Source organism: Perissodus microlepis, chromosome 13 (genome assembly GCF_051167445.1).
Source record: "Perissodus microlepis isolate ML-2025 ecotype Zambia chromosome 13, ASM5116744v1, whole genome shotgun sequence".
NCBI classification, from domain to species: domain Eukaryota; kingdom Metazoa; phylum Chordata; class Actinopteri; order Cichliformes; family Cichlidae; genus Perissodus; species Perissodus microlepis.
Window position 1 is genome coordinate 7,273,264 of NC_140473.1, and position 22,253 is coordinate 7,295,516.

Sequence of the window (22,253 nt, forward strand, 5' to 3'; positions counted from 1 at the left end):
GACAAAAACATAAGAATTCAAAACTCAACATCACTAGAATAACAGGAATTAAGATAGCAATAAAAACTAAAGGACTTCAGCAGAACGAAATTGAATAAGATCTCCAAAACCTCAGAACAGTGATGTTCTGAGTACATCTTCTTTCAGTTCTAATGTTTTATGTATCAATACATAAAAAATCATCTGGTCTTTAGCCATTAATGTCATTAATGTGTCATTTAACAAAAACTAAGGCAAACTATAGAACCAGTGTGTGAAATCATATAGGTATCCAGAGGAATTGTCTGCTCCTAATCACATGTACTTGATTATCTGAGCATCAGCAACTGTAAATATGCTGAACGCTGATGTTTTGTCAGTTTGCAGGTCTGGAGGCTTCAGGTGTGTTAGTTGCTGAGGAGGACAGATATCAGCTGTTTGTTCAGTCTGGGAAGGGTTATATAGTTGTTTCCAAACAATTTGGAGTTCATCATTCATACCAATGACTGTATAAAAGATGGACGACGCAACAGCACCCCAAAAATGAAGCCAAAACGTCTCTATCGACCCCTGGTGTCTGGCTGCAGTATAGGTCATAAACCCCGCCTCCTCCATGTTAGCGGATGGGACTAGGGTCAGACTAAAATAAATTAATTCTTATAAGATAAACTTTTTCCAAAGATTCTTTCTTTTGTTATCAATAGTTCTCACCACGCTGATTTATGTCCAAGGGGTCTCCTTTCCCATAAGTTTGATTCTAATTCCTACCGCGGTGATGTTAAATTGGAGTGTAACGTCATCATAGCAGCTTTGACTGGCAGCTGCAGTCACGGAGAAACTTGCGTGTCTCTGTTCGGGAATAGCAGATAGAGCGTAGGCTCTGAAAGGAGGGCCAGCGTTTACGCTACGAAAACACGACCGAGTGTTTTAACCTGACAGCCTGAGGTGTTCTTCAGTAAACTGGACTACCCGACAGAAGGACCCGAGGCCCCGCTGCAATTTTTCGGTAAGTTAAACGTGTTTGTAAGCTAATCCATAACTACCGTCCTTAGCTAGGTCTCAGGACCTAGCTAGCTAAGATGAGCACTCGGCTGTCGGGGAAACTTGTTTTGTAAAGTTCGTTTAGCTAACCCGTGCAGGTGAATGAATTTACCCTGAGTAAAGAAATCAAGAGAAACGTCCCGGGCTGCTCAGTCACTAATTATCGTTACTGTACTTTCATTACAAGTGTTATACTGTAAAAACAACAGGCTGCACTCTGCTTCAGCTCCTGTGCAGAGCTGATTATTAAATATGTGCAAACAACAGCATGTTTTCAGTCTCCACACGTGTAAAGACAGTAACACCATTTTTTTTTTTTTTTTTTTTTTTTTTTTTTAAGCTTGTACCTCAGTAACTCCTCATGAATCTGTAACTATGGATTAAACTGTAGAACTGAAAAAAATGTAAGAGAATAGCTAAAGATCCTGAGTGTGTGAGGACAGAAGGATCAGCTTTATTTCAGATTTAAGAGATAAACTTTATAATTCAGTTTGTGATGATTCTGTTCTCTTTGTGATTACAGGAGCTGCCCTCAGATTCAGACCTCAGCACCACCCAGTGACAGCAGACAGATCATCCAACATGTTCACATGTTAACTGCAAAATTAACTGATGAAAACAGTACAAAGGTTAAAGTACCACATGTGCTGTCAGTGAAAGCTGCAGCTGTTTTATTGATAAAGTTAAAGACAAAAAGTCAAAAGGATTAATCACCCCTATAACTGTGTCACTGTATATCAGCATTAACAGGACCTCAGTTTGGTGTTTCAGAGAGCTGCTGATCTCAGACCTGCACAGCTTCCATTTTAAACACTTGATGTACTCAGCTGCATGAAGAGCACGTTTGAGTTTCTCTGACACAATTAAATAAAACCTGATGAAGGTCAAAGGTCGTCACTTGTATGTTTAACTATAAACTTGTCATCTGGAATCTTTCAGTTTTTTGCAGATAATGTGTTATTTACCATAAAGTGATTCAGAGTTATTCATACCAGAGTAACCAGAGAGGATAATATATTTTTAAATATATAACTTTCTACAGGACTGAATATAACATCTTTATGTAAAAGTCTGGAGACTCTGGGGAGTATCCGAGTATTTATAACGTTACACGTTACACAAACCAAAGGTCTCCATCACAGTGTTCATGAAATGCTGGGTTTATCCATCTTCTGAGGTGGGCCTACAGAGGAGTGCTGAAGAGTTCCCTGTGAGGGAGCTGCTGGTGAAAATGATGAGTCCCGCTTGATCAATGCCATGAGCTTCGGTCTTCCTGGTGTTTCTTAAATGAAGCCTCTCCGTGGGTCAACAGAACATCTGGCACAGGACAGCTGTGATGATGAAAGAAAGGAAAGACGTTTCTCCAAACCTCTGGACCCAGAAACCCAGCTTAGTCCTCATGGTCTGCCTCACTAGTTTCTCCCCAGGGTGAATGTAGCTGTTGATATAATATAGACTCTATTATTAAATGAAAAGAACAAATTAGACTACACTACTGAAACCTTCTGCTGCTGTTTTTAAAGTTTCCATGTTACCAAACTGTAGACGGCTCTGAAGATTTAAACAGTTTTAGATCCATTACACTCACAGTCTTAAATGCTAAAATCTCAAAGGACAGCATTACATTTTTGATATTAACAGTAACTCTGGGCCTCTGTGGAGTGTCTAGCTGTTCTTATCGCTGTCTAAAAATGTATAACAAAACCTAAGGAGTGCTGAATCATTACATAATACAGACTAGAGTAACAGGTGTGTAGCATCGCTAACTAGCTAGCAACAAGCCCCCAACACATTGCGTATGCTAGCGGCTAATCTAGCAAACGAATTAACAACAGAGTGATTTTAGATGTTGTAGAACTATAAGATGTTAATCTGTGTGTCTTTTTCATAACAGTGACGTGGTTGTATTTACCTTAATTTAACAAGTCGTCAGTCGCGGTAAACCCATCAGCAAAAAAATGGAGCAGCCGGGCTACGTAAAAAGTGTAGGGGGGCGTGTTTGCGGTCATGTCCAGCGGGTGTGTGGGCGGGAGCGTGACGCAGTCGCTCCACCTCAAGTCACTACTGCGCAGACTCTGGCTCCAAAAATGCAAGATGGCAGCCTCCACAAGCGGGATAGTTTGGCTTCATTTTTGCACAATGGGAGGAGGCGGTGTCGCGTCGTCCATCTTTTATACAGTCATTGATTCATACAATGAGAAGGATTATTCACTGGTGAATAACCTTCAAGACGAATATCAATATTCCCAGGAGTGGACTTCCCAGGAAATTCACCACAAGGTCAGACTCTGCAGTGCTCAAAGAATCTCAGACATAACTCCTCAGTTAGAATGTTAAATATTAGCCATGCCACTGGACAGTGATCCCAAGCAAAGTAGCAAATCTGCAACAGAGTGACTGAAAAAACAGTCCAGTCAAAGTCCAGATTTCAATCTGACTAAAATGCTGTGCATAAGTGAATGCCCACAAACCTCCCTGACCTGAAGCAAGAGTGGGCTTTTATATCTTCATAAAGTATAGAGTATGAATAAGTTTTTATATGGACACAAAGAATCTGTGACATTGTTACACCGTTTGTCCAGCACACTTCACTCAGTTACACCCCATGAGCCTGTAGAATATAACAGTTGAGTAAAAGGTTTGAAAATATCTGCCTCACTTTATGGTTGAAGAGCAATAAATGTAATTATATTATAATCAGTTTTATGCTAATTATCTATATCCATACAATCATCAGGCTGTAGTCATTTCTTACTGAAAGTAGTTCTAATCACAAAGAAGCAAACAGATAAATATCTTACCAGGTGGTGAGTGGTAAATTAGTTTCGGGTTAGTTTACACGTTAACAGCCATATTTGTTGATCATTATCTGCTTTTAGGAGACTTTTGGCCCACCTACTTTACCAGTTAAACCCGCTTGCTGTTTTTATGCACTAAATTATATATGTGACAGTATGTAGAAATGCCTCAGGTGCTGCAGATAACAGCAGACCAATCAAACACCGCATGCCCAGTCATCCACCTCCACCCCCTGCCAAGATGTCTTGAACTCATGCCAGCCATAGATAACATAAACAACAGGTGTGTCTATTGTGAATGGACAACCAGCTAAAATCTCATCTTATCAAAACATTATCAGCAGTTAAATAAGGACTATTAATCCGGGGCCTTAATATTTTCACCGGTTAGGAGCACTTAAGTTTTTGTTGGACCCAACAGAGACAATCTGAACACGCAAACTCTCAAACTTGTATAAACTGTGAGCACCAAACCAGAAAGAGGATATTTTAGCATGCTTTATCCAGCCACTTAACCTGGATTGACCCCCTGCTTTATTTATGGAGGAAGTGGAGCATGTCAAGTGCCAAAGAGACATCACAACACTGGGTGCAGCTCTATTCACATCCTAGCCGCGCTCTTTTTAGGTGTGCAGTGAGCCTTGGATCAGAGGTGCATGACTCCTCCCCATCTCTGTTACCATCCTCCCAGTGATTAATGTACTGCCTTGGAGCAGATTTTTTAAAAAACAACTTAAAGTAGGCCAACTGAACATCCAGCGTGCTCTGAGTGTTTAATTAGTGGTGTGCTTGTTGCTTGTGCCAGTAGCGCATGAATTACTTTAGTTGGATCTTATTTAGAAGACACCAGGAGCCCTCTTTCATGATGTATAAACTTTTCAGGTCGCTACCACTGCCCTCCTGATTGGCTAAAGAAACAGTTGGGAGGTGTCAGACTGCCCTCTAGCAAATGTGTTCACAGGTTTTGAGTGACAGCCATCGGCCGCATCAAATGCTCCTAATTACAGTTGGGGTTATTATGCTTTAAAAGACATCACATCACGCACACACCTCCTATAATTAAAGAGCCTTTCCTGCCGCTCTGTTATTTGTAAGAGCAGAGGGTGTGGGGGTTAGCTGGGAACAGTGGAGTGAAGAAATTCCAGCCCCTTAGGGAGTGAGCGGCGTCCCCCTCCTAGTTAAGATTTCTAATCCTCACATCCATTTTCAAAAGCCTCTTCGTGTCTTTTCAGCCGTCTCGAAGCACAATATCTCCACAAATTATCCCCGTAAAACCCACACTCTAAGCATTAAGTAGAAGATATTATGAGTTTGCTGAAATCCAAATCCTTAAGATTAGCAAGATTAGTGCATTTTTTTTCACATAAACATTTCAGGTTAACATTTTACCTCTCCTCCAGAAAAAGCGGGTGAAAAAGAAAAACTATCTTAATCTTTATGATTTACTAACAGCACAGAGGAGAAAGAAGCAGGTTTCCACAGAGGGCATCGTGCAAGTGTAAACAGGACCCTCAACCAATCCGAAAGCAAGCTCTGCTGCAAAACATGATATGTGCACATCGTGACCAGGCAAAGGCACTTTTTTTTCTACCTTTCTGGAGGTCATTCCTTCAAGTGTAATGCTTTTCTGTTTGCATAATTGCAAAGATTCTTTTTATGAATCAACTTTGTCCTCTGTTTACAAAGAGACTTCAAGTGTGACCAGTGTTAGCAGTACAGCCTACCTCCAACCTGAGTGCAATAATGTGTTTTACTCAAACAAGAGAACAATTAGTGTGACATAATGGCAGAGTTACAGAGCGGCGTAGTGTTGATCAAAAGCGGGTACAGGGTCAAAAGTTCCAGCTGTTTACTCCATTCACTGCTCATGTGTCACGGCGACTTCCTCAAAGCTACCTTTCTGCAGTTAAGCAGACCCATCAATCACACTGTCTTTGTGCCAAGCTGTCAGAGGCCTCATTTAAAGGTGTCTTGTAGGAACTTGTAAATCCTCGAACAGTTCCCACTGAGTTTATTCACATCACGTCGCTGTAGCTCAAGGACATTACCACTTCTTTTTTTCCTTTTCCAAAAAAACAAGCATTTATGACATCGGATAGTTGTTGATTTAAGCAGATTTAAGCAGGAGTTTTGTTTAGCAGTGGGCAAGCCTGATCAACACACAGAAATGTTTAGAAAAAGAAAAAGAAGTTCATTGTCTGCTTTGTGATTAAAAGATTTAGTCTAACTTCCCTGTGACGTCATGCAGGTGTTGCTTCGCAGCTGTCCATATCCACTACATTCACGTCTATGTCCTCAGATTATTCTTCAATGAAAGGCTATTAGCCAAACAAACACATCTGTTAACTCGAGGAAAATAGTTTATACTATGCACCCATTTCAGCTGTCTGATGCGTTCCTCGTCAAGTTGGCTGGTCTCTGACCTATATCTGTTAAGTTTGACCACCCACGTCTCCCCTTTAGGTTGCTTCTTTATAGACCCGATCTTATAAACGTGATGCAAAAAAGGCATTTTTTTTTCATTAGCATTTTAATCCGTTAAACAGTTTCAGTCAAACATTGTTTAATCAAGTTTTCGCTGTACAGTATTTAATCCGTATTTATATTAGAGATGGCACGATACCACTTTTTTATGTCCGATACCGATATCATGAATTTGGATCTCTGCCGATAGCAATATAAATCCGATATAGGGTATATATATATATTCATAGTTCAGCAACACTGATCAATGTAATAAACTTAAACCTACACCATCCTCCCTATTCTGGTATTTTAAAGAGTACTTAGTGGAAATATTAAACAACCTAACTAATAGGGTTGCCAGCAAAAAAAAGAAGAAGAAAGAAATAGGGACCCCCCCCTCATAATGCTTAATTGACGTAATCAACTTGAATTTAAAGCACGTGTTAAAAAAAAATGCACAGAAGTCTATAATTTTTCTACAGTAATTAAATAGATTCAACATCTTTCTTCAACAGAATTGCAAAGGAAAAAGTACTGTAGCTTTCTAGGTTATAAATTTGACTTAATAGTTACTATATACAATAATGGATTTCTATACATTTTACATCAGACGAAAACTTTGGTTGTAAGATTCAGATAATTATTTATTAAAAGCTAGACATGAGAATTAGAAAGAAAAGTATGTTTTTGTGCCCCCCTTTCCCTGTTAATGCCCTACCTGGCCCCCTGGCAAAACTTTGCTAGATCCTGGTGTAGAAAGTAATCTTAAATACATTCTAACAACAGCTTATCAAGCTTAAACATGCTGCTGTTGTTCAGCCGCTAGTTTCCTCTTTCTGGCGTAAAGTGGGTGATAAACAAACAAGAGAGGCGGGGGTCGCAACAGAAAAGCCGATCAGCTGATCGTTGATCAGTTTCAATTTGAAGTAGCAGCAGGAGAGGGAGGGAGAGAGAGGCAGTCGCTCCATATATCGTTTGTTAAGCTTAACGTGGGAATGCTTTACGAACATTCAGAGATGAACTTACACACTTGCTTTACTTCTCTGAGGCTCCAAATGCTCAACCAGACCGCCAACAGGTCTCGCACGCCACTCTATCACAAGACGCACACTGCTCCGATGTGCTAAGGTCATGACCCGGGTTACGCTGTGTCGCTAGTTTTGTGAGGTGCTTTTGTGATATTTAATGGATCGGATTACATTTTTTATTTCTCTCCGATATCCGATCCAGTAATTTAGGTCAGTATCGGACCGATATGTAATATCGGATTGGTCCATCTCTAATTTATATTCAGATGATGTGGTATAGAGAGTAAAGGTTGATGCTCACTCATCTTAATGAGATCAGTTATTTTGCAGGTGGCCATTAGCACCAACACTTTTGACCAACAATTGCTCCTCCAGATGTATAGAACTCTTGCTAGTTGGCCCATTCACCTTTCAGGACTTTCTAGAATATAATGAATTTTACTGTCGTCATGAAAAAATAAATGTATAAAGTAAAAAAAAAAAATCGAAATAATTAATAAATTCCATTTAGGTTCTGTTACTAATGTAATGAGGTCTTTATAATCAGTCCTAAACAGATGGCCTGTTCTGCTTTTAGTGTAATGTCACTTTTTGCGTTGCTTTTACTGTTTCCACAGCAGAGCTAAGACAAACTTCATTTCAGCTTTCTCTTCCAAACTTTGCAGGACAGCTGTTAGTAGCTGGTAGCTAGCATTAACTCTCTTGCTATTCGGTGGCATCATTTGGGGGGGGGTTACAAATAGTCAATTTATCAGCAAGTTGATTATATTGGCTGTTATTAGCTACTTGATAACCTATTGGTGTCAGAATTTACAACGGATAAAAAAATGACAGAAACACCCTTCAACTATGTAAAGAGTGTTACATTGCATAGTTTGCCCAATAGAGGGCAGTAATGTTATCGGCATTAAAAATCCTGTATTAATCATGCTCTAGTGTCAAATGATTTATGTTTCTTTGTTGTTTTCTCCTTTAGAGTGAAGTGTTTGCAAATAATTGTTGTGTCATATAATTAGAACCTCTGAGTTTGCTCCATGACGCTCCTGGTAGTCGGTAATTTTGTATGTTGAAACCCTTGAAAAGCCACAGTGGGTGTTTTGTCTATTTTCCTGTTCATCGGTATAGTATTATTTGAAAAATTCATGTCAAGCTTGAAAAACTGGAATACCGATACTGTTCCAGTTTGCTTCCCAGTACTAATTTTAGTCTGCTTCAGCATTAATAATGCAGAGAGAGGTTGATCAGGACAGTGATTTAGCTATTACAACTAATCAGGTGCACAGAGTCTGTGGGTCAGTCATCATTTCAAGTCAGCAATTATGTATATAATCATAGTGTGAATATATCTAAAACTACCAAATCTAGTCATTCACTGACTTCCAGTTCGCTCTGTGGGCTTTATTGGCCTACATGTCTTTCACTGGAAAGCTCTTTGAGCTGTGTTCTTTACTCTTTGCTGTTCTTATTTGTTTTGCTACAAGAACAAAGCAACATTTGGTATTCTCAAGAAACGTGCTGCTGCCACCCTGCTGTCAAATCCTCTGTCACTAGAGTTATGATCCTTCCTAGCTGATTAAAAACCTTTTCCAGCTAATGGAAGCAATCCATCACAACACATCAAACTCAGGAAGTTGTGTAATAAAACACACAAAAAGAGTAACCTGTCGGATAAATTGCTTATTCTATACTCGGTTTCTTATTTACTGTGTATTGCCAAACACTCTGCTGTAATTTATTTTATCTTAAATATCTTTGTGACCTTCTAACGGGTTTATTGGTCACATTGATGACTCTCATACACGTGTTTCTTTCCTGTTTACTTTTGGCGACATTGCAGCTAAATGTCAAATGTGCAGCTGTGTACATCCCCACTTTCAAAACTTGTTTATTCATCTGCTATTTCAGGAACAACATTTTATCATATCCTAATAGAAGTGCTATTTATGGATACACAGTAGAGATAAAAATAACGTGGCTGGAATGAATGGCTCTATTCTTTATTAATGTGCAGTGTCATCTTGTGACTGTGAGAAATGAATGATGCGTTGTTTATCACCCACATCTTTTTCCAGCACAACGCAGGGGGTCATGTTGAGAAAGTCAGTGACGCTGTCAGCTGGCTTGTAGGTTGGTAGGGAAAGTGAAAGGTGACATCAGCATTTTTAGGGGGAGGGATGGAGAATAAATAACTGGATTCGCTCCAGTCAGTCAGGCATTGTTTCACAGCAGGCTTTCATTGGACCTGTCACCAGACTCTGAATAAGCTGAGCTGCATGCTCTTAGGCCCGGTGATGTTGGGATGGTAACTGGGGTTTTGTTTTGAAGGCGGTAACCGTGGAAACTGCCATTACTAAGCTCTATTAAGAGGTTCCTTCTTTGCCCCCTTAGGCTCTGCACACTGAATGATCTCCCCTAGGGAGCGCACAGCCTGTTTGAAAATGAAAGTAAAGCTTCAGGAACTATTAACGTTGTAGTGGGGAGTTACAGTGTTGTTCACAGCTTTGTGCATGGTGCTGATTACAAAGCAAGAAGTTCTCTTTTTACAGGATCCAGTACTGACTGGATAAAATTAATTATGAACCCATTTTTAGGGGGTTTCTTTCAATTAGCAGCGTTTGAAACCCCATGCTGTGTTACCAAAGCTCTACTTTTTTTAAAAAAAACAACAAGGGGAGGAGGAGGCGGAGGGGAGGAGGAGGGGTTGCTGAGCCACTCTGTTTAGGGTAAAATCATGTAGCAAGTTTATTCTTGGAGCAATTCAGCAGGCAAAACAAACCAAGAATAAACTTGTTACATGATTTTTGGCAATTATATTTAGCAATTCCTTTTTAATTTAATTTTTTTATATTGAGCTTGTGTTCACACTACTAATAAATACCTGTTGGATAAACCTCTAGAGCCATGCAGCACTTGCTTTTTCCTTGTATATTGTTATTATTTTCTTTAGGTGTTTCCATATAACAGTAATCTCCATGAATTTAAGCTTGTAAAGCTATTTGTTATAAATTTCTCTTTGTAACACTTCACTTGGACTTGGGCTGGACTCTTAATCAGAGCTGAATGATGTAATCGCAAAGTGAAGACATGATTCACTTTTCTCATTGTCACGCTATATGGGGGTGGCTGTAGCTCAGGTGTAGAGCATCTACTACTTAGAACGTCGGTGGTTTGATCCCTGGCTGCTCCAGTCTGCATGCTAAATATCCAAGATACTTACCCCAAGTTAGTTTCGGATGTATCCGTATGAATGTGTGTGAATTTTAATTAGAAAGGACTCAAGCATAGAAAAAAATGCATGTATGAATGGTTGTGAATGGGTGCTCAGGTGTATTAGAAAAGCACTATAGAAGAACCAGTGCATTTACCATTTATCATTCTGTGTGATGCTGTGCAAAATCTAATACATAATTATCCATGTTTGCTACATTATCTGGTAGTTATCTGTTAAATGCTTTGACCAAATGGTCAATTTTCAGGGTCATACCGAGGTGTCAAAGATTATGATCGAAGTCAGCCATTCTTTTTCACTAATCTGCACCATGATTATAGTCACAGAAGGTCTCTCTCCCTTTCTCTCTCTCTCTTGTAATACTGTTGTCTTTGTTTGTGAGGTCCTTTCCACACACCCTAACCCAAACTTAATTTGCATGCAAGTAACAGGAGGTTTTCTGTATATTATGTGCGTGGCCGATGTTGAAATAGTAGGGGCAATATTTAGACTTGTTCTTTCAGAGCTGTGCGCTGCTAGTAACACCGCCAACATAATAATGGTTCCTGTACAAACATATTTACATTACATAAACACACAGTAATACAAATAGATCCTTAGCTTCTTTTTCTTTCAACTCAAGTGATTCATGAGCCGTGGAATGGCGTGACAGGAATGCGTTGATCACTCAGTACGCCACTGCCTGTCTCTCCACCCGAGAGGGAGTGAGCGAGGGAAAAAGGGCTGTTGAATGAATTAAAAAGACAAAAGGATGAGTGAATGAGAGAATGAATGACTAGTGCAGTGAGGCTAAAGATAAATGCAAGGCTTTTTTTTTTGGTGAAAGTTAGTGCAGCGTGCTGTGTTGCAGCTAGACCAAAAAAAAAGTAAGAACACAAAAGCACCCACATTCAAATTTTTTTAAGCTGAAATGTATTGGCCAATAAATGATTTGAGCTTCGCCTGCAGGTATTAGGGTTTACTTTGGGGTTAGTGTGCAGAGGGAGATTGTAGCAAAGCTTTGGCAGACTATCTCAAAATGATGGTATAAAAACAAACGGAGATTAAAATATGAGGCAAAGTCTGGTTTCTTTTGCAGTTACAGAGATTCTCTGTTTCCTGCTAAGCTGCTGAATGTGACAAGCCAATGAATCAGTTATTTAAACTCCTGACTAATGCTAAAAAAAATAAAAATCAATCCTGTAGTTAAAAATTTTGACTTTGAGCAATAAGATTTACCCTTGCTGAAAACACTCTTGCAAACTTGTTTTAAACTGTGCTAACTAATGTTTCTAATGACCCAAGTTTTAATACATATATCTGATTTTATTTTTTATTATTATGTATTTATTTAGATATTTGGATATTTGTTATGTGCAACACATGAAAAGCCAGATTTACTAAATGGGGAAAAATATGCTCCTTTCTAAAAATCAGTCAGTTTATTTCAATATCATGTCTTATTTCAAAAAATAAGACATGCTTTTTTTTTTCTCAGGAATAAATATCAGCACAGTTAGCAATAAACTAAATAGAGAGCAATTCACATTTAACAGAAATTAACATTCAGTTATTAATTTTGTGCTAAGGAACCTTCCTCTTTTATAGGACTATAACCAGATGCATCCAGCTGGCAGCCAGCTGAGTTGACGCCCTTCAGGTTGTGTTCATTTAGACTGACAACATGTTGGCAATCTGTCTGCATTTATAAATTATACAGCAATTATTTGTAAACCTTCAACAATCTCTCTGAGATTTATTTCAGTCAGTTCAAGTCAGGCTGTGACTATTTGACTGAATGACTGTTATTTAAATGTATTTAATAAAATATCAACATTTAGTGTCCCTGTATAAATACTGCTGTATAGTTGTGTTTTTTCATTTTCTCCTCCACCCGTAGACTGTTCTGATGTAGAGGTCTTTCACTGTTGCAAAAACTCACGTTACAAGTGCATGCATTTCGCTCACAAATGATAAAAAGTAAGCCAGAGGGGGCATCTGAAGTTAAATGGTAAATGGCCTGTATTTGTATAGCGCTTTACTTAGTCCCTATGGACCCCAAAGCGCTTTACACTACATTCAGTCATCCACCCATTCACACACACATTCACACACTGGTGATGGCAAGCTGCATTGTAGCCACAGCTGCCCTGGGGCGCACTGACAGAGGCCGGATACTGGCGCCATCGGGCCCTCTGACCACCACCAGTAGGCAATGGGTAAAGTGTCTTGCCCAAGGACACAGCGACCAAGACTGTCGGAGCCGGTGCTCGAACTGGCAACCTTCCGATTACAAGACGAACTGCCAACTCTTGAGCCACGATCGCTCCTAAAGACATCTCGAGGGAAAGAAACCCTGCTCATAGATTCCAGACATTATGGCAAATGATTAATCTCTATGCAGTCCAATTCTCAAATTTATAACAGTGGTAAAAGCGATGGTCCATCCATCCACTTTCTTTCACTTATCTGGGCCCAGACCTCCCTCTCTACAGCCACTTCCTCCAGCTTGTCCGGGGTCGCACCAAGGTGTTCCCAGAGGCCTGCTGGGAGATATAATTTCTCCAATATGTACTGGGTCTGCCCTGTGGCTTCCGGTGGGACCCCAAGATACTTAAACTCTACTGTATGTATTATTGTAGGGTAAACTTTACAATATAAAGTGCCTTGAGGCGACTGTTGTTGTGATTTGGCGCTATATAAAGAAAATTGAATTGAATTGAATTGAAAAACTCCTCCACTTGGGGCAGTAACATGTCCCTGACCTGGAGTAGGCACTCCACCCTTTTCCAGCTGAGGACCATGGCCTCCGACTTGGAGATGCTGATTCTCATTCCTGCCAACCAAGATAGCCCTACAACATCCAGAGCTTTCAAGAACTCAGGGTAAACTTCTTCCCCTGGGGTGGATGCCTCCAAGCAGTTGTTTAACTGGCTCAGTGCCCACCATCTGGTTCAAAGGTTACCACCAAGACAGACACCAACCACCTTGTGGCTGCAGCTCAGTGGAGAAACTTCAGCAATTAAGGCATTAAACATGGTCTATTCGGACTCAATGTTCCCATTCTCCCTCGGAATGCTGTCAATGGTGGTAAGAGTTGAAGGTAACCCTCACTCTACATTTAGGCACCTGTCTTCACCCAAGTGTCCAGAACATATGATGATGATACGATTACAAAATCAGTCATCGACCTGTGGCCTCGGGTGTCCTTATTTCAAAATCGTGTTCGTTGTGGACAAACTTTGGTTTGCACAGAAGTCCAGAAACAGAACCCTGCTCGGGTTCGAGCTGGGGATCAGTCCACCAGGGTTTGCACCCCTGGCCCCCGCCCAGCACACACTGCACCGGACTCCTACAGCGCCTCCTGCGGGTGGCGGGCCTACTGCAGGGTGGGCCCATGTCCCTGATTTGGAATGTGCCTGCCTGGTGTGTCTTAGACTAAGGCCCATCCCCAGGCACTCGCCCTTGGGCACCTTCCCCACCTGTCCCGAGGGCAGGGCCCCAGTAACCCTATCCCGGGCAGGGTGAGATGTTCTCTAGATCTTTCACTCATTGGGGTTTTTGAATCACTCTTTGTCTGGTCCCTCACCCAGGAGCAATTTGCCATGGGAGAGCCTACCACGGGGAAAAAGCCCCCCGACAACATAGCCTCTGGGATCCCTGGGACACATAAACCCCTCCACATCATGTAATGTTTCTCGGTAGCTAGTCACCTTTCCTACAGTGTAAACTATCATGCACTTAACTGTTTGTATAAAAATATTGATAGGGGTTAAAAAGCATTTTCATTGAAGTAAAATTGATTGAAAAGTGGGAAAAACTCCCATAATTTCAGTGTATAAGTTGATTTGTGCACTTGACTTTTACTGTAGTGGCACTTTATCGTCAACAGTTGCTTTCTTGGCTAAGGAAAATCTCTGCAGTTCAAATGCCCTCATATTACTCCTGTAATCACTGCACTCAGGGCTGTGTGTGTGTGTGTGTGTGTGTGTGTGTGTGTGTGTGTGTGTGTGTGTGCGCGCGTGTGTGTGTGTGTGTGTGTTATGGGGTGGAGCTGGCAAGCAGCCCTGCGGCACAAGGCACCTGTTGGGTCCACAGGGTTTATGTCTGAGGCCCGCTCCGACACATCCCTTCAGAACCATGGCTCACAGCCCAAAACATTCTCTTAACCACCAATGACGCACATGCAGCCACTGCCAACACTTGATAGAAGCCTTTCATATTTTTTACCTTTGTCTGTCTTTCATTTTCACCTGCCTTTTTAATATGGGTATTTTTTTTTCTGCCATTGCTACTTAAGTGTTAGCTTAGGGAGTCAGTGTGCGTGTGCAGCCATTGAAAGGGCACCATAAAACTTCTAACACAGCGTTGCGTGCCTCACAGTGCTAAACAAGTCTCCTTGTGTTTTGAAAAAGCCTTCAGGTAACTAAAGTTAGACTTTAGGAATTCCTTAAGAGCTAGCATTTTTAAACAATTAACAGACCAACTTATATAAACAAACCTGGTGCCTTTTTTTTTTTTTTTGTGGATAAACAGGCAGTGAATAGGGCTTCTTTATAATCAGCTTCTGGCACAGAGTGGCTTGTAAAAATTCTCATGATGACAGGATTTTGATTGATCTGAAAAGCTCCTCAGCTGGGGTGAGTTCACCTCACATGTAGGGCGGTATATTAATTCTTCTTGAGGTCAGCGTATGCACTTTGCTGATAGCAGGATGGAGACGGTGTGGTCCGCATGTATGTGTTCAGCACAGCTTTCTAATCCACATCAGTAACGTTTAATTGCACATGCTGACAGCAAAATGAAGCTGCACCTCATTCTTTTGCCATTTGTTTGTACTTACAGGTACATGACTGCGCTGACAGACTCAGAGGAGGATGAGGTAAGTGATGCAGAAGAGAGGGATCAAGAGCATCCTGTGGACAAGTTGTCTCTCCTCATTGAGCAGATTGACCGTTTGCATCAGGGCTGTGAGTCTGACAAACGGGAAAGTCTTAATATCCTTTTGGAACAAAGAGAAGAGGTGTGTATACATTTCATTAATTCGTGTTTGTCTCCATAATAAATACAAAACAGTGTGATGGAGTTGTGTACTTTCATGTACTTCTCTAGTTTGGACAAAACTCGACCTTTCTTTGGCGGCTAACCCGAGCTTACTGTGACGTCCATGACATCAGCTTGACTCTGGAGGAGAAGAAGACCTACGCAGAGACTGGTAATTTACTAAAACTTGTTTCATGCCTCGTTTGACTAGCATTCTACGCTGGATATGAGATGTTATCTTATAATAAATCCGACTGTTACACTGGTCAACCCCCAAAAGTCAGTGTCTCATCTGGAATACCCAAATCCAAATGTGGTTTTAAGCAATTTCAGGGAATTGGCAGGAGTGCTTGGCAAGCTTGGACCAAACATAGCCCTGGATTGGTATTTATCTGTCATACTAGCTTGGATGCAACACGTTCATGTATCTTCAGTATAATAGCATATTGCTTAAGTTAATTACGCAACACTTCTAGAAAAATTCAGTTCTTTAAACAGCACTGAGTCACAACTTCTGCCATGACCAGTGCAAAGATCCTTGTATAGTGTTATATTCTAGTCATTTACTCTAATTTCTATTCAAGGTAAACCCCCAAACATTGGTGTCTTTTTAATTTCAACAAGTCTAGGTTCTAATTCTAATAAACTCAATGGCTGCTTTTAGGTACATCTGTACAGATGCCCATTAACATGGATATCTAATCAGGTAATCAGTAACTTAGTGCATTTAGTAATGTAGACATGATCAAGACAACCTGCTGAAGTTTAAACTCAGCATCAGAATGAGTACTGAAGGTGATTTTGAATGTGGTGTAGTCGTTGTTGTAGCACAGGCTGGTCGGAGTATTTCAGAAACTGCTGATCTACTGGGATTGTTCCACACAGCCATCTTTAGGTCTGAAAACAGAGAATGGTCAGGCTACAGTTCACAGAGGCTCACCAGAACTACACAGTAGAAGATTGACAAAATGATTGGCTGTGTCAGAATTTGGTGTCAGCAACATTAAAATCTTGGATCCATCCTGCCTTGTATCAAAGGTTCAGGCAGTTGGCGGTGGTGTGATGCAACAACCTATCTGAGTATTGTTGTTGGCCGTGTCCATCCCGTCATGACCAAAGTGCATCTTCTGATGGCTGCTTTCAGCAGGATAACGTGTCATCTCAGTGATGTTAGTGGTTTCTCTAACGTGGCAGAGTTCACTGACTTCAAAATACCCTCCACTGTAACCAGAGCTCAGTCCATTAGAGTGGCTTTGGGATTTCCTGGAACAGCAGATTCACGTCATCGTGTATGATAGTGCTGTGTCACTGTGGACTAAAATGTGAGGAATGTTTCTAGCATCTTGTTGAATCTGTGCCACAAAGCAGCAATATTAGCAAGGTGTAATCCATGAGGTGGCAGGTGAGTGTAGGCTCAGTGGAGCTAATGGTACTGTACACTTAAATGAAACAAAGACAGTTTTTCAATTGACGATTGGACTGTTCCAGATGAAAACTGACATTTGTGTATTTTTATCTATAAATTTAAAAAATGTAACAACAAAATGTCTCCTATGAGCTACTTTAAGTGTTAAAAAGATCAGGTGACCCTAGGAGCATTTACAATACTTGTGTCTGAAGTTAACTTCAGAAAATTGTCCTTTTATGTTGCCATCTTTGTCCTGTGTACATAGGTAATACGCTCAAAAAAGAGGATACTTTCATATTAACTTAATGATAACAAACACTTTGTTCTTTGACCTAATTTGCTTTATTCTTAATCGTTTACATTTGACCACAGTGGGTTTTATTTTTCCAAACAGAGGCTGTTTTGTTTTGTTTTTTGTTTGTTTTCGTTTTCATACTGGACTGACCTGTTTCTCTGTAATCCTTTCTCATCATTGTACCTCTAATCAGAGCCAGCCAGGTGCTTCCTGCTAAGGCACCTGTCTCAAAGCATTTGAACGTGTGAAAGCCTTGAAATTTTAAAGTAGCAAAGCATCATGTTTAACATTCTTTTAGATATTAATAGAGCGGACAAAATGAAACGCATTCCACTAAGTGATGAAGGATTAAAAAATGAGCTGTCTTCCTGGATTGCATTTGATGTAACTTCTGTTTTATTGCTTTAATCCAGTGCCCATTGATGCTTCTTGATTTATGTGTATCCTGTTGTGCTTTCTTAGTCAACACACCCCTTGATTGTACTAATCCAGTCTCTGTTCTTTCGTCCCGTAGAACAAGAATGCCCAGGTTGCAGCGTGTGTGTCAGATTTATGTTTCAGCAGAGGATCATTATCCGTTTATCTGTCTTTTTCTCTTTCCTCTCAGGGAAGAAAGTTGGCGAGGAAGCAGTGAGCTTAAATCCTACATGTGCTGAAAGTCATCAGTGGTAGGTCTGAGCCGTTTCCTTATGTTTGTTATCATTTAAATGCAACTTTCTTCTGTTCAATAAACTCTTTCTGATTTTTGCAATGAAAGATGTCTGAGATGAGGCTTAGCCTGAATATGAGAGAAGTCCCATTATGTGAGAATCAATGTTATGCAGATTTCTAATCCAGCTAATTTTAAGTTAAATGCTATGAGACCAAATGAAAGCACAAATGCAGGTACTTTCCCCAGATTAGAGGTGTCAGTAGGGTTGAGTGACTTGTTACCCTGGAGCGCCTGTTCCTCTGTGTTTGAATAGATGAACGTCTGACTCAGGCATTTCCTTTGGGTAGCCTACTAAATGCAGCTTGAACAAGAAAAGAGAAAACTCACACGGGTAAATGAAAAAAGCAATTTAAATATGAATTTGTTGGTTTATGCTTTACACCCAACCAGAAAGCCCTGCAATATGTAAAATACGAGTGAAATGGTGTCCTTCAGCAGAGCACTGCTGCATCCTTTGAAAGCATGCATGCTTGTCAGATAGTAGTAGCTTACATCTCAAACATCTCCTTCCTTTGGATCAGCCCCTCATCCACCTGATAGCATCTCATCCAATTTAGGAATGTAAACACAAGCTTGGCTCAGTTCGACTGATGGTTGTAGTGGAGTAACTCGTGTCTGCAGAAGTTGCAACAGTGAACTTTTTCTGCAGGTTGTTAGTTGCTTCACAGCAGTGCAAGTTGTACATGCATTGTTTGTAGCCGTACGTATTCAGCGCTTAGGGATGTGCTGCTGAACAGGTCGCTCCAAGGCATTTATTTTCATTTTACATGTTCTTGTCACAAAACATCAGCATAATTTAATGATACCTTTGTTGAATCTGACGCTAACAGACAAAATGACTATTATTTGTCCTCTGTGGTCCTTAGTGTAAGTGGCAGTCACAGATTATTCCCGGACAAATTACAGGAAAGGATATCAGGAATATCTCCTCTCCACTTGTACACCACCCCAGTCAGTCTGTGACTCAAGCAAAAATCCCCTTGCTTTTAATTAGCTCTGCATAGTGGGCCTGATGGCATGCATCCCGTTTGTATTTGTGCAGGCCCCAATGCATTCCTCATCTGAAACACTGCTCATGTCAAAACTTGACTGATGGAATCTGTGGCTGAAACGGAGAGATGAAAATTGCACTAGATACAGTTATGATTTCTTCAGAACACACACGCGCACAGCTCCAATAAAATGCGAGCACATTTATCTAGCTTTTTTTTGTTAAACTCGTCCTTAATGGAGGCCATTCTAAAAAACGTTTCCAATTTAAAGTTTTTACTGGTACTTGCATTTCATAAATGAGTGTCCAGTGTAGTTGAGATTATGTGGTTACTTTATGTATAGGCACACAAAGTTCTCTCACAGAAAACTGCCCGCTTGCACCAGAAGTCCTATTTGTTCTGTTCGTTAGGGAATAATTAGCATTAGCTCATGCACATACCGCAGCACTCGAGACAGCAGGTGAAAAAGAAGGCTGTGTTTGTTTAGCTAATTAAGAGGAACAGCTTTGAAAAAATAAAAAACCTTAATTCTTAATCCTGTATCCACTGATGGAATTTGTAAGATTCTTAAACCGAGCATAAACAGCATCTAAGTTGAACGGACAGAGCAAAGTAGGTAAAGCTGCACTTTGGGAAGGGAGGAGGCAGGGAGTGGGGACGGTGCCAGGCAGTGTTGCAAGGAAGTTTATGTCTGAGGTAACTGTTTACTTAGTGTACTGATGCCGTGAGAAAACTTGTCACCTGTATTCCTGAATGCTGTTCAGCTTGTCACAGTTTCACAGATGTTGATTAAACAGGCTGCCAGTCAGTTTCTGCTCAGCCACTGAAACTACTTATAGACTTTACATACCAGTGAAAGAATGTCTTTTTGGACCTGTTTCTGCCGTGTGACCTCATTTAAGGTGTTTAAATTGATTGATTGCGATTTACCTGGAAGTGATAAACGGTGTAGGCACAACTGAAAATTGAAAGCCCAAATCGTTATTGAAATTGCAGTGGATTTATAAATGGCTGCCAGTAAACTCCTGTCACCCTTGCATCTATGAGTGACAGTCGAGCAGGTTGGGTGAGGGGGACTGTCTAAACAAACCTGCTTTGTTGTATCTGCACTTTGCATGGCATGTCACATAAAGTATGTCTCTAAATACTCTGTCAAAGGTGCACCTACCCTGGCTTTTCTAGGCCAAATATGCTTCACGGTGGGGTGTGTCTATTGCAGCCAACAGTATTCCAGGTAGTGTAATAGGGCATCATGATTAGAAAGGGACAAATTGGTTGGTCTACTCTAAGTGGTAAAATGATTCAAAAGTCTAACCGAAACATCGAGCCAGTGGCTCACTGAAATGAATAACTAGTCAACTGTCTAGTTTACTTCGAAGGACTTTGCGTTTCCCCTTGACAGCAGTTCTAAATGACATGATTTCTCCATCAGGAAATTAAGTTTGGATCATGGAAGAAAATGTTTTGAATCCCTAGTATTCTTTACTACGTAACATTTATTGTAGGGAACTTGAAGATAATTCAAAAACGGACAACATAAACAATTTTGTTACCTTTACTGTATCTTTTACTGCTCATGATATAATTCAATTCCAATTCAATTTTATTTATATAGCGCCAAATCACAACAACAGTCACCTCAAGGTGCTTTATATTGTACAGTAGATCCTACAATAATACATACAGTGAAAAACCCAACAATGGTATGACCCCCTATGGTCAAGCACTTTGGCAACAGTGGGAAGGAAAAACTCCCTTTTAACAGGAAGAAACCTCCGGCAGAACCAGGCTCAGGGAGGGGCGGGGCCATCTGCTGCGACTGGTTGGGGTGAGAGAAGGAAGACAGGATAAAAGACATGCTGTGGAAGAGAGACAGAGATTAATAACAAGTATGATTCAGTGCAGAGAGGTCTATTAACACATAGTGAGTGTGAAAGATGACTGGAAAGGAAAAACTCAATGCATCATGGGAATCCCCCGGCAGCCTACGCTTATTGCAGCATAACTAAGGGAGGATTCAGGGTCACCTGGTCCAGCCCTAACTATATGCTTTAGCAGAAAGGAAAGTTTGAAGCTTAATCTTAAAAGTAAAGATAGTGTCTGTCTCCCGAATCCAAACTGGAAGCTGTTTCCACAGAAGAGGGGCCTGAAAACTGAAGGCTCTGCCTCCCATTCTACTTTTAAATACTCTGGGAACAACAAGTAGGCCTGCAGTGCGAGAGCGAAGTGCTCTAATGGGGTGATATGGTACTACAAGGTCATTAAAGGACATTATTTTGAGAAACGTGATCAAGGTTTAATGGACACTAAAGTAGCCTTTCTCACTTGCATCAAAGCCTTAGAAAATATCCACTGTCACTTGGAGGAAAACAATTTCTTATGACAAGATTTGACATTCTTACCTTTCAGATAAAGTACGCACGGCAACAACGTGAGGAGAATTCTCCAACGTAAATGCAAAGTAAATGTTGCTGCAAATTTCTATTGGATTTGGATTCTTGTGTGAATTTAGTGAAAATGTCAAGATGCTCAAGTTAAATATTTGTATATTCAAATTCAAACTATTTAAAAACATAACTGAATATTTTTTGCCAAAAAAATCTTCCAAGCCTTTTACTTTTCAGCACTTGTCGCCATCATGACCAAGACTTGGACACATACTGAATCCATTACACAGCTAACACGTGGACAATAAGCAGTATCTTCTGGTTGTCTCATCTTCAACAGATGGGTGTTGTCTTTTTTGGTCAAGCTTTTGAAATGTTTGGACTGCCATAGTCAGAACTACTCCTTATAGGACCCCACCCGTTATGTTACTTCATTCATTACGCCCAGCCAATACTGTATACTCTGAATGATACCAGATCAAAATAGATCTAACGCAAAAAAATTACAATTTGCTGTGTTATGTTTAAAGTTTCAATTAATGAGGTAAGCAAATCCTTACTGTTGTCAGTGTCACCCACCCTAAATTATGTCACACCTGCTGGCATGCTTCAGTATTTCTTCTTCTTCTAGGGAAACTCCCGATTTTTGTTACCTGGTACAAACGGCATGACAAGTGAATCCAACCTGGAAGCTTGGTCTGCCTTTTAATGATGCGTTGACTGATTGTGCCAAGAGTTAAGAGAGATGACACATTCTGCAGAAATACTAGAAAAACTTTACTGAACTCTTAGTTTTCTGTTTCAGCTTGGTTCACAGTTTCAGTGAAGCACTGTTTTGTGTTTCTGTTTTGTTTTCATTTTTTTTAAAGCAGTGAGACTGACAGTAATGAAATGAC

General features: G+C 40.4%; 1 protein-coding gene across 3 annotated transcripts in view; it reads left to right on the forward strand.

Annotated features, from left to right (window-relative positions):
* The window catches only part of rmdn2 (regulator of microtubule dynamics 2), a 41,133-nt gene that overhangs the window by 4,958 nt on the left and 13,922 nt on the right, over nucleotides 1-22,253 (forward strand). For all 3 annotated transcript variants that reach the window (XM_084948195.1, XM_084948192.1, XM_084948194.1), the window contains exons 3-5: nucleotides 15,366-15,543; nucleotides 15,633-15,735; nucleotides 17,874-17,934. In XM_084948195.1, the coding sequence (XP_084804321.1) occupies nucleotides 15,366-15,543; nucleotides 15,633-15,735; nucleotides 17,874-17,934 (342 nt within the window). The remainder of the gene's footprint in view (nucleotides 1-15,365; nucleotides 15,544-15,632; nucleotides 15,736-17,873; nucleotides 17,935-22,253) is intronic.